Raw genomic sequence first — 11,843 nt, 5'->3', positions numbered from 1 at the left:
CAAACAGGGGCATATAAACTTTCGATTTATCTGCGACCTCCAGCGCTCGATTTTTTTTACATATCCTGTGTTTGAGGAAAGAATGTGGACAGGGAAGGTTCAGAGAATATGGGGGAGCCGGGAAACTGAAGAAAATGCAAGTTATGCATGAAATTCGATAGTTATGCAAATGCAAACAAATCAAAATTGAAAAGATTTTTTAAAAAATCTGAGTCTCCCTCTGCCATTTTTTGTCTTTCATATTGAATGTACTCAGCCAGACCATGGAGGAATATGCCAGACTGTGCCCATTTGGTTCGAACTCTCCTGATTAAAGTTGAACAAAATCTCTCAGCCGTGACAAAAGAACGGTCTTAGTATTTTTAAAGGAAAACTCAGAACTTTTTTACTCTCAATTTTTTCACTGTGATTTCACATTTTTTTGTGATTCAACCAGCACCATTTATACAAAGACATAGCCATCAGTTGAAGTTCAGTTTCCTAGATGCATCTATGGACGCACACAAATACTCTTTACGATCCATTTGAATGTGAAATCAGCTCTCGGCAACTGCGGTGCTTTCACCTTCCACAACTAGTTTCCAGGAAGTCATCCTACCAGTCATGGGGGGGTGAGGCCACCTGTTGGCTCATGACTCCTCTAGATTATCACGAGAAGTCTTTTCTTTTTATCAGCACTCTAAGTTCTTTGTTATCATTACCAATTGTCTTAATGTGCACTGTTTGTTTGCCACCTATCTTTCACTCTTATTTGTTATGCACCTCTTGCCTGTGATATCACGCCTGCACCATTCTAGTATAGCTACATGTATTTGTAGGCCAAAATCAGGTGGATAAGAATTCTAAGACTCAAGACCTGTGTTCTTGATCAGATTTACACTTCTTGGTACTATGTCGGATGCGGAACTCTGTCTGTTCCATGCCCCCGTAAGTCTTGCTGTGGAACCATAGACCTGGAGGAGTTTCTCCTCCAGGTCTATGGTGGCACTCTTAAGGTTATCTGCCAGTTTTAAAGTAATCTTGGACTTAATTAAATGACCGCGGTCTATATTGGAGATTTTCATGTAACTCCTATGACCTGCTGCCATCGTGAATGTTTCGATGTTTGTGCTGACAAGCTCTTCCTTCGACAGCATTTTTATTGAGATCTCTAAATGTGAACCAAATATTTCCTTTCAGGAAATCTTTTGTATAAATTATTCACGAAGAAAAAAATGAAGATACAACATTTAATGAATAACATGGCACGAGTCTCACAAATGCTTGCCGATTCACGAAATTGAACGCCAAAACATATACATGGCTTTTTTGTGTGTTTTTGCAAATGGAATGCGGACACTTCGCTTTTTGAATAACAAGATTGTGCAATAGCATACTCTTAGAATGAAATTGAATGATCAATTTTGCTCTTGGGCTGGTGATCTAGATCGTCAGTCTATTTCGTGCTAATTTGAATGAAACTGCCGCTAATGCGAAGATGGTGAATTCGACCAGGAAAACGTATTTTATCTTGCCGCGGCGACTAACCATCTCCCCGCGGCGACTAGCCATTTCCTTGGAGCGATTCGCCTCCGTGACGTTCCAGTAACTCGCTGCGGAGATATATTAACTCGAAAAAAAGATGTGTAATTGGCCCTTCTACGCTTCCGTAAAAAACCTGTCGGTATTGAACAATTTTATAGCGAACAGGCCCATAACACGCACTCATCAGGACTGAACATTGAGTACAACCAATCATGTAGTTATTTCTTAAAAGCACCAGACAAGCCACGCAATGCTACCTTTTTGTAAGCGGGAAAATGATGAGCGGTCCCCTCAACGAACACTATTAATGTCGCGCCACTGCACCGGTGCTTCACAGACTACATGAAGTATTTCTCATCGCGAATTTTCCCGTAGCACGCAATAATGCGCTGCCATGGCATGTCGAGGTCGGGGTCATGATAACGCCGTCGGGGAGCTGTTTTGCAAAGTTTGGCAAAAGCTATGTAATGTTTAGTTCTTTTCAAGGACATCCTGCACTGCCCCAATGTATCAGTTTCCTTGAAGCTCTCTCCCAGGAATGATTCTGAGCGTTCGTACAGTACTTGGTTCATACAGTTCATACACAGAAGCCTTCGGAAATAATGGTTCCCTACCAACATTTTCGAGATTTCCAAAAAGGGCTATTTGTTCAAGAAGAAACCTGCTCAAGCTCATTTACTTCATTTCCTATTGCAGTATGCCACCACTATTCTTATTTGTTTTTCAAAATCCGAACTTCAATAAAACAAAGATTGAAAGAACATCCAAGCCTTGGCTACAGTCTGTGGGAGCAAGCTGGATTCTAATCTTATATGGTAGCTATTTCAACTCATGGGAAAACGGGCGCTTCACAGTAGTGCGCATCCAAGAGTTTACAAAGAGTTGGACAACCACAATGTGCAAAATCTGTCGACCCTTTCCCTGTGCCATTTCCAAACGCGCACTGGCTCGACAGATTTCGCTCATTTTGATTGGCCAACGCGCTGCAACCTTTTGGAGGTGCACTGTTCGCTCTTTGCACGCTGCTTCCATTGGCATGCAGAACCTTGATCTTTACACAAGCCGGTTCAGTGATTCCCGAGTATTGTGTTGCTTCGGAAATTCTGCACGAGCTGCGTAGCTCTTATACAATGCGATTGGACAATATTTGAAAAGCGCAACGCATTTACATTGCCTGTAATTGTTTACATGTGTTTCCAAATATGTTCACCTTTTTGCTCTTCGGTACTGCTGAGTCTTCTTTTCAAATGTTGCAACCGCATTATTTCAAATTCCTATGGGCCAGATTAACTAAAGAGAAGATTTTTTTTACAATCGAAAAATGGCTTCATAAAATTTTACGGCTGAAATTCTTCAGCCGTGCGTAAATTTCCTATACAGAGGGGTGAATTTGCCCATAGTTTTGATATTAGTCTGGTGCCACGTAGATCACGAAACCCCCCTCCCGGTAGTTTTGAATAGGACCTGGTGGCCGAGGCGTTTATATGACTGTGGTGCATTCCACTATGGGGAGATTTCTACGCGTGAGCTCATTAATATTTGGTGATCCCACAGGGTTTTTTTTACAATAAAAGGTGCCATTATCATGGACTTTGGGCGTCCAACTTGGCCTCTTTCATTCACAAAAACCTCCAACCTGTGGGTCTATTTTGCATAGCGGCTACATTACGCGAGCTGAGCGCTTAGATTTACTCCTATTTTGGAGGGGTTTCCGCGAAGGGCGAATAACAAGAAATCGCGTGGCTAACCCCTATAAAATTGAAAAGAAAAATGAATTTCTGGCCATAATGTTGAATTTCTAAAGAAAAGCGGGAGGCCGACCTTTTTCTAAGAGTCACCAGGCGGCGCTTTTTTCTGTCCGATTTTGCACTGTTTTTCTGCGTACTTAGGCGGTGTCCGGGCCGAAACGGGCTTCCAGAGCTAGCTACGGCTAGTTCTATTATCTTCGCGTCTCCACACGATACTTCAGCACACTTTTCTCGAAACTAAGTACAGTTTTCAGGGACCTGAAGTAATTCCTTGTGTTTAAGTATGGCACTCATATCAAATAGGGAGCCTGTACCAGTACTGAAACGGCGTAATAATGTTCTGATAGTTACGTGCGCATGGTAATTTTGTATTGTTACGTCTTAGATTTAAGCAACTTTGCTACCCCAGTGTTAGTAATGCGCATGCGACTGCCTTATTTGCATATTTCATGTAAAAGGCCATTGTAATAACTTGTAATGAGGGTTTCCCGTCAAATTTCACTCTCTTAGGAAGCGTCCGAGCGAGCTACTCGTGTTAACAAGAGTACACTCCTGAGCGCTCGAACGGCTGAAGTACGACCCCCGGGTCAGCGAGTATACACTGTCCCTAGAGAGGGAGTATATCTGCACCTGAGTGTAATGCGCAAGCATCCTCCTCGTGATCACAGTGGTAGCCGTGCGAACGCACCCTTAATGTTTCACGTTTTTGCTCGCTTACGGGTGTAGAAAAAAGCAGCGACAATCAGCAACCATTTTGGGTATGGACTGGCATAGGAACTCATCCCGGAATTATAGCTGTGGAAATCTTGTGCTTCCTTGATTGCAGTCAAACTCTTGGATTGTTTTCAGACTGTCCGAGGTCGGCTTGGCAACAGCGCTGGATTAAGGTAGCCGGCAAAACGTATTTTACAACTTATGTCAGATATTATTTGAGAATCAGGCCTACTTTACCGATGGTCGGTTTTGCGTCAGTCTGGTCTGCCTTGGCACTTGAGGATAGCTTGGCTACGTGCTGTGCACTCAAGGTTCATGTCGGCTCAATTAGGCCAAGTTTTGCAATAGGTGTTTTTCCATGACTCTAATCATATTTTGTCGAGCCTGGGAAAGATCAGGAGGGCAAGAGGGTCAGACTGACGGTAACAACAACTGTCTGCTTCAATCAGTCGTTTGAATATCATAAACGTAACCATGGGCGTTGCCTGCGTCAAACGGGGCACGCATATGCTTCTGTTTTGTAGTTAAAGTTTAAACGGTGTACATGTTGGGGGTAAAGTTTATTATTTTTAAGTTCATTTTGAGTAGTAAAACACAAAGGTATCAATTGAGTCAATGTTGTCAAAGAGTCAGACTCTCCAGTTTGGCATTCAGGGAACCGCGCTTGGGCCTGTTTTGTTTTGTTTGTACTTGGATCCACTGGAGGACATTATAACTCGTCACAGTTTGTTCTGTTATTTATGCGTATCATTGTCAGGTTTACATATCTTGTGATTCCCGCGCAGGGGTATACCGGGAGAGGCTGGGGGTACGCCCCCCCCACAAATTCCCAGTGCCCCACAGGTTCCCCCCCCCAAAAAAAAAACAAAAAACGGATGAATGGATATTGAACAAGGCCAACAAAAGCTTGCCCCCCAAAAACACACCACTGAAAGCTGGTGCCCCTTAAAATACTGGTTCCCCCTTCTGCTACCAATGAGTAAAATCCTAGCTACGCCACTGTTCCCGTACTGACTCTATTCTTGTGTTGCACGTATTGAATCCTGCATAGACGATATTCGTTATTAGATGCAAGCAAACAGGCTCGCAATGAATGATGGTAAGACTAAAGTGTTATGGTACTCGTCACGTTTTAAGATTCAAGTGTATGGGAAGTGGTGACCGAAGTGCGGGTTGGGTATGTTCGAATATCGGCGTCAAACATAGTTCGTGACCTTGGTACGATACTAGAACTATATGAATGCTCATATTTCTAGTGTGTGTTATAAGGCTGAGTCTCACTCACTATGGCAGATCAGTAAACTGATAAATATCTGGATCAGTCAAGTGCTGAGAAACTTATACATTCATTTGTAACTTCTAGGTTGGACTAATTGTAGCAGTTTATATTTGGATTTATATGATTATCAGTTCAAAAAAATACAACAGATTCAGAATGCTGAGGCCAGACTGGTCACGAGGTGAAAGATGGATCGCCATACAGATATGGCACACATTCTTCAGGAATTACAGTGGCTTCTGGTTGAAGGGCGGGTTGAATTTATCTAACTTATTTATCAGAGCGAGTCAGCACCACAGTACCTTACGGAATTGATATCTGTGTACCAGCCTAATATTTGCACTAAAAGGTGTGATGGAGTAAAGCTTTGTCTTTCTAAGATTCGTCCAACTACTCGCAGGTTAAGGCGTGTATGGTAATCGCACCTTTTTTTGTATGCACCAGAGATGTGGAACAAACTCCTAGTATATCACCGGTGATTATGGAAGTTTCAAGAAGCAACTTAAAACATTTCCTTTAAAGGTATATTATTTTTAATGCATAAAATTGATTAATTAATTAGTCATTTGAATTTAATAATTATGTGAATGTAGAAAATGGATTAATGTGATTGTGAATTGAATTGAATAGGTTTTTTTAAGCACTTTAAGATTTTTAATGTAAGATGCTTTATTAAGAATAAATTATTGTTATATTATTATATATACAGGTCTTATTCGTTAGATCTTAATCTTAATCACTATTATATTCTTTAATTTTGTTACCAGTTATTTCAATCTTGACTACCGTCTCGTCTTATGCGTGTCGTGTCCTGTACATGGCCCCTAGTTGACAATAGAGATGCTTTAAAGAGATCCACATCCACGTTAATCGTAATATGTATGTAATGAAGTGATTTTTTCTTGTTGAACATTAATGGAAAATAAAGTAATTAATCGAACGTTGCTTATTGATGTGTATGGACGACCAAAGATTGCAGACAGTTGCCTCGAAGTGCACATTTTCCCGATAAAGATGTGCACTTCTGATCTGAACCGATCTGGAACTGACGCCGATGGGATCAGATCGGATCGGGTTGGACATGGTTCAGTCTGATTTAGATCTGATTCGGATTGAGAGTTTAAAATATCGACTTTTAATTGATGATTTACCCATAATCCGACAAAATTTTATAAAATCCGACTTGGCTTAAACCTTTCCATTATGCATGAACTGAATTTTCATTTTGCGATTACTTAGCAGCGGTAAAGTTGAGTTGAAGATTTTCCATTTTTTGTCTTCATTACGAGGGAGATTTGAAATTTCCCTCAGCTAACGATCACGTCATGCTTTTTGCTTTTTATGCATGTACATGCACCTCATATATTTGTAAGAAGGGTATCGGACCAGGCATTGTCACAATGTGCAGTATTTATTTTAATTGATCTACCCCCACTCTAAATAATTCCCTGGGCTGAGTAATCAAGTATTTTCTATTTTTTGCATGAGTTCAGGCGAATATAATAGGTTAATTTGTATGAAACTTTTTGTACATGTAACCTTACGCAAAAAGGTTTTGTCAGTGTTTTTGCCCGTTCAATAAACTCTCAGGTTGCAAAAATAGATTGTAAATAAGTAGACCCGAAGACTTCTCAGTTTACCGTCAAAACGTTGGAGACAATTCACGTTTAGCTAGGTCTATCATAATGTCATACAATTTTCGTGAGTTTGAAGTAATGACTCGCAAAATGGACTATACATTCTTAAATTCGAATGTTTTCGGATCAGATTCAGCAGTTTTTGTAGGATTCGGATTAAACCACAAAACCATCTAATTAGATCATACTAATAGAACAAGGCTGTCGAATTTTCGCATGGTGCTATTAGATCACATTAACTTCGAGGGGGCAATTTTTTGTTGCGGGTCAAATAGTTGACATTTTCTCATGTACTTTTACAGCCTTCCTCCAGGTAGTTGAGGGTACATGTTAGGGTCTGTACTTGCTTTTAATTTGGAAGGGATAAAATTAACTCGATTAAAAATCACAAAAAGGTTTTGGCCCCTTCCTTCTTCAGGGGAATGACTCCAAAGGCTCGGAGGGCGCACACAGCGCATGTCCCCCACTGCCTTTTTTTTGGGGGGGGGTGAGAGAATTTCTTTTTCTTTTGCTTCCAGCTGACAGGTTATTCCAGTTTCCTGGATGTCATTGTGACTTGTTCTGATTGTGTGCTTTTTGTAAGATTGTAAAATATAGGTTTTCCAACCAATTTCGTATAATGCGCAATTTAATTTGTAAAATAAAAATTCAATTTGGCTTAGATTTTGAAAACGACTTACAACCTGGCTTCATTTTCGCTATAACAAGCATTCGACTTCGTTTTGAATCAGTCAAATTAATCATTGCGCATTACGTTTCATTTAAGTGAATACAAATAAGTGATTGGAATTTGGTTTTTACGTATTCGTTGCCAATATATGCCTTTTACTGTGACTTTTCGGAATCGAGTATTATTTTCATTTGCTGTAATTCAAATTCGCGAAAATATACGTTCAATGTAATTAGAGGAAAGTTACACAAATCCTGACCCTACTTTGCTAACAAATGTAATGTTACTCATGAAGGATTACATAAATTGTACACAAATTAAGGTCTTTATGATTTTTTCTGTATCTCTCCTTTCAACTGTTGCAAGAAGGTTAGGTTTCATTTGTTGAAGCAGCCATGCCTAATGCTTATGGCGCAACTTGCACCATATTGTTGCCTTCTGTAGCTTCGTTAATTAAAATGTAGAAGCGGCTACTTTTTAAAAAATGTATCTTTTTATTTTTACGTAATGCACATTGCATTAATTTGTCAGTTTTTTGTTTTTGTTTTCTAAAAAGGATTTTTGTATGTGTGGACTTTTGTCAAGTGCTTTGAAATCGTGTGGTAATCAAATTCAAGAGAGACAGTTTCATGTTTTTACATTTTGTTTTAGATTTGGTGCGTTTATTTGGTTATGTATGTTCGCTGAAAAACATGCGTGCTCACCGGAGACACCAGGTTTATTTTATTTGACTTAATGTCTCTTCTTAATTTAATTTCCACCATTTTTTCCCTTCTATTTTACGACGGGGACTTCGCATTATCTTTTTCATTGCTTTCTTCTTCTTTGATAAGCCAGTTCGGTATTCGAACAGCGCATGCCCAAACTTAAGTGCATCTGAGGTCATTCGGACGCACGTTTGAGGTCTGCACAATCAGCGCGGCCCTACGCGGACTTGTGCCATAGACGTACAAACCCGCTCGTGCTTGGTTTCCCGAATGACCTTACCTTATTGAAATACATGTACCAAACTGCCACACCAGGAGGGTGCTACTTCCTCGGCTTATCTTTCCATGAGTTTGTGTTGAAGGTTTTCAAAAGCCGGCACGTTGTCCGTCGAGAGGTCATTTATCGTCGGCTACCTCCATCCAGTGTTACAAACATAATGATTGATTCCTCGGGGAATTGAGTTCCCCGAAGCTTTAAGTTTTCGAGGCGAATTCTTTACTGACATTTATACAGTGCCTCGATAGAAAATTAGCTTAATTTTTCTCCTATGCTCATTAAGCCAATGATATTTTGCTGTAAATTTGTACAATAGAGCAGTAGATATCAGCAATGTTGACGTCATAGGCAGAATGCAGCATGCAATAATAAGTCGATGCAGTACAACTCTGACCATCGACCAGTCCTGAGCTTTCGGCCTTGTTGTTCAGTACAATCAATTAAAAACGTTTTCCAAAAACTGAAGCCATATTATTGATTATTATTTTATTTCTTTGGCTGCAGGTGATCATGGAGGATAATCCATTTCCGGAACGCAAGTTTGGAGCTCACCAAGGCGGTGCCCTTGCCAGGGGGCGTCACCGAGAAGACAATCAAAAAAGGCACCAAGGATATCAAAGGAGGGTTGATAATCAGCATGGCCAAGAACGAGGTCGTGGTGGGTACGGCTGTGGGCGTGGACAAGGACGAGGACGAGGGGGTGGTCACTTCAGGTTAGAATCTCAACATTAAATTCAAACTCCCGTGTATGCCTTGACCTTCATCAATGTACATGGAGTTTATACAAATTTTCATCCGTGTTGTGTTTTGTTTCAGAAATGCTGGTCAGCATCACCCAGATGGCGGAGAGCAGCAGAGGAAATGCCCCGTTAGACAGCCGGGTTACAAGATGCTAGAGTCACTGCTGGATGAAGACAAATGCGCCGCCGAGGTTGTCCAATAGTTGACCTCTTTCGGTAAAGGTTTAGAAAGCCTGCTGAGCAAGCGTGACATCCGGCGTGACATGACTGCCCTCCTGGTTCGAGTTTTGGGCAGAGTCTGTGACCGTGAAGACTCACCGCAGTCTGTGGTCAGAGTTTTGATTGTCGTTGTCGACACGGACTTTTTGAGTAAGAATCTGAGCCAACACATTAACAGTATGGTGACAGAGTTTGACGAACGGTATCTGAGAAGGGTCCCTAATCAGATTGCTTCGATCTTGAAGCTGATGCAGACACTCATCCAAAGAATTCAAAACACCATGAAGGATGTCCACGTTGTCCTCACCCTAATGGATGTTGTCACTAGAACGTTAGAGACAAAAGGATACCCACTCGAGAGTGAATCCAAGGTTTTATTGAACCAGTTGCTTCTCTGTTGTCAGGAGAGAAAAAGGAGAAGCACAAAAGCCAGCGGCAGAGGACAGACCAGGAAGCTCCTCCACCAAATGACTTCAGAGAGATTCCTATTTTCCCAGATGTAGCTGAAATCACTACAAACGCAGAGGCCTACCTCCGAGCCAACGTAGTACACGGAAAGTATCGAGACCTCAACCATTATTTGGACGTCCAGTTTCGCCTTCTGAGACATGACTTTCTGGAACCACTGCAACAAGGCATCGCGGAGTACGTGTCCGTTACCCAGGCCAAATTGGAAGACATTCGTATTTATCACGATGTACGGGTTCAATTTCCTCTTTGCACCAATGACGGCATCACGCACCGTGTAAGCTTTGATGTCACCAAGTTCAGAAAGGTCAGATGGCAAGCCACCAAAAGGCTGACTTTCGGTTCTTTGGGTTGCTTGTCCAAGGACAACTTTCAGTCTGTCATATTTGCAACTGTAGCCAACCGAAAGCCTGAGGAACTTGAACAAGGCTTAGTCGATTTGCAGTTCCAAGACGTGACCCGTGTGTCAGAAATAAACTCCACAGATTCGTTCATCATGGCAGAATCGTCCGCCTACTTCGAAGCCTACCGCCATGTTTTGCAAGGCCTGCAAGAAGTCTGAGGCAACAGCCTTCCTCTGCAGCGTTACATCATTGAAGTCTCCTGTGATGTGAAGCCTCCTCAGTACCTTCGCCATTGTAGGTTTTCTGCCTATGATCTGTCGCCACTCACGCACACAGCAGAAGAAGTTGACAGGGATGACGAGAGCAATCGTCATAGTGAGAAGAGTTAGCACTAAGGCCAGTGCTGTGCAAGTCTTAACTCCATCTACTTGGCCACAAGCAGAAACCTTGCACTAGGATGATTCTCAGCTTCGAACTGTCAAGGCTGCCCTGACGCAAGAATTAGCCGTCATCCAAGGACCGCCTGGAACTAGTAAAACCTACATAGGTCTCAAAATCGGTCAGGCTCTCCTACACAACAGTAATGTATGGAATGAAGATGAAGAATCTAACCCCATCCTTGTGGTCTGTTACACCAACCATGCCCTTGATCAGTTCCTTGAGGGGATCATGAAGTTCAATCAAAATATCGTCCGTGTTGGAGGTAGGAGTAACAGTGAGGATATGAAGAACAAAAACCTCAACTTCTTGAAGAGAGAACAGAGACGTAGAAGGGATGTTCAGCGTATAGTTCATATCCGAACAAGCAACATCTTGAGAGAAATGTACTCTCTTCGTCAGTGCATGGAGGTTTCTCAGCGAAAAGTAGAAAGAAGCATGAACGGCATCATCAATGAGGACTATCTGCAGCCGTTCATGTCAAAAGAGCATTATGCAACTCTCACAGTTGAGTTTGTGAATACAGGTTTCCACAGGCCTACACCTTGCATACTGGAGTGATTGGGTCTTTCAGGACACTTCCGGGTGGCAACAGCACAAGAGGTTGGCATGGCAGCGTTTATGGGGGAAGAAAACGAACCTGAGGAGCCAGAGGAAGAGGAGCAAGAGGAAGAAGAGATTGAAGTTGCCGAAGAAGCAGATGCCATAGCTGATCAGCGCGTCCTGGACGATGACGATGAAGACATGTTCCTCTTCGAAGAGGACCCCCAGGAAAACCACCTTGTCCTTGATATCGAACAATTGGCCGCGGCTCAGCCTCTAGAAGGCGGATGGCAGATGCAACCTCATCAAAAGAAGCGTATGAGAAAAATGTTCCTGCACAACCTGAGGAAATCAGACAGAATGACAGAAAGGGATGCCCAAAGAATAAAAAAATGTCTGGGCAATGAGAGACATCAGCAGCCGTTGTCAGCTTTATCGTTATTGGGTCAGTGAGTATTGCAAGAATGAACGGAGACGAATGGAGATTGTTCAGGATAAGTATGAGAACCTGTCACAGGAACTAAAGGAAGTCCGC

General features: G+C 42.0%; 3 protein-coding genes across 3 annotated transcripts in view; all 3 read left to right on the top strand.

The window, feature by feature from the left end:
- Positions 1–10,022, top strand: part of LOC110980080 (NFX1-type zinc finger-containing protein 1-like) — a 26,434-nt gene extending 16,412 nt beyond the window's left edge. Inside the window, exons 2-3 of the mRNA XM_022236409.2 lie at positions 9,061–9,269; positions 9,373–10,022. Coding sequence (XP_022092101.2) covers positions 9,061–9,269; positions 9,373–9,499 — 336 coding nt within the window. The 3' untranslated portion in view covers positions 9,500–10,022. The remainder of the gene's footprint in view (positions 1–9,060; positions 9,270–9,372) is intronic.
- Positions 9,560–10,545, top strand: LOC110980088 (NFX1-type zinc finger-containing protein 1-like). Its single transcript, XM_087137855.1, has 2 exons — positions 9,560–9,665; positions 9,920–10,545. Exons 1-2 carry the CDS (start codon positions 9,560–9,562, stop codon positions 10,543–10,545), a joined length of 732 nt encoding a protein of 243 aa, XP_086993981.1.
- LOC147798949 (uncharacterized) lies at positions 10,541–11,843 on the top strand. Its single transcript, XM_087137624.1, has one exon. The coding sequence runs from the start codon at positions 11,375–11,377 to the stop codon at positions 11,759–11,761; it is 387 nt and encodes a 128-aa protein (XP_086993750.1). The 5' UTR covers positions 10,541–11,374; the 3' UTR covers positions 11,762–11,843.

This window comes from Acanthaster planci, linkage group LG06 (assembly GCF_054643075.1).
Source record: "Acanthaster planci isolate LZ-2023a linkage group LG06, COTS_SCS, whole genome shotgun sequence".
NCBI classification, from domain to species: Eukaryota; Metazoa; Echinodermata; class Asteroidea; order Valvatida; family Acanthasteridae; genus Acanthaster; species Acanthaster planci.
This window is presented reverse-complemented; position numbering and strand designations above follow the sequence as displayed.

Bases quoted from the DNA above. Each gene is read 5' to 3' on its own strand.
- LOC110980088 (XM_087137855.1), top strand. From the start codon at position 9,560: ATGACTGCCCTCCTGGTTCGAGTTTTGGGCAGAGTCTGTGACCGTGAA. The intron at 9,666-9,919 runs GTAAGAATCTGA...CTCTGTTGTCAG, and splicing joins TGTCGACACGGACTTTTTGA to GAGAGAAAAAGGAGAAGCAC.
- LOC147798949 (XM_087137624.1), top strand. From the start codon at position 11,375: ATGGCAGCGTTTATGGGGGAAGAAAACGAACCTGAGGAGCCAGAGGAA.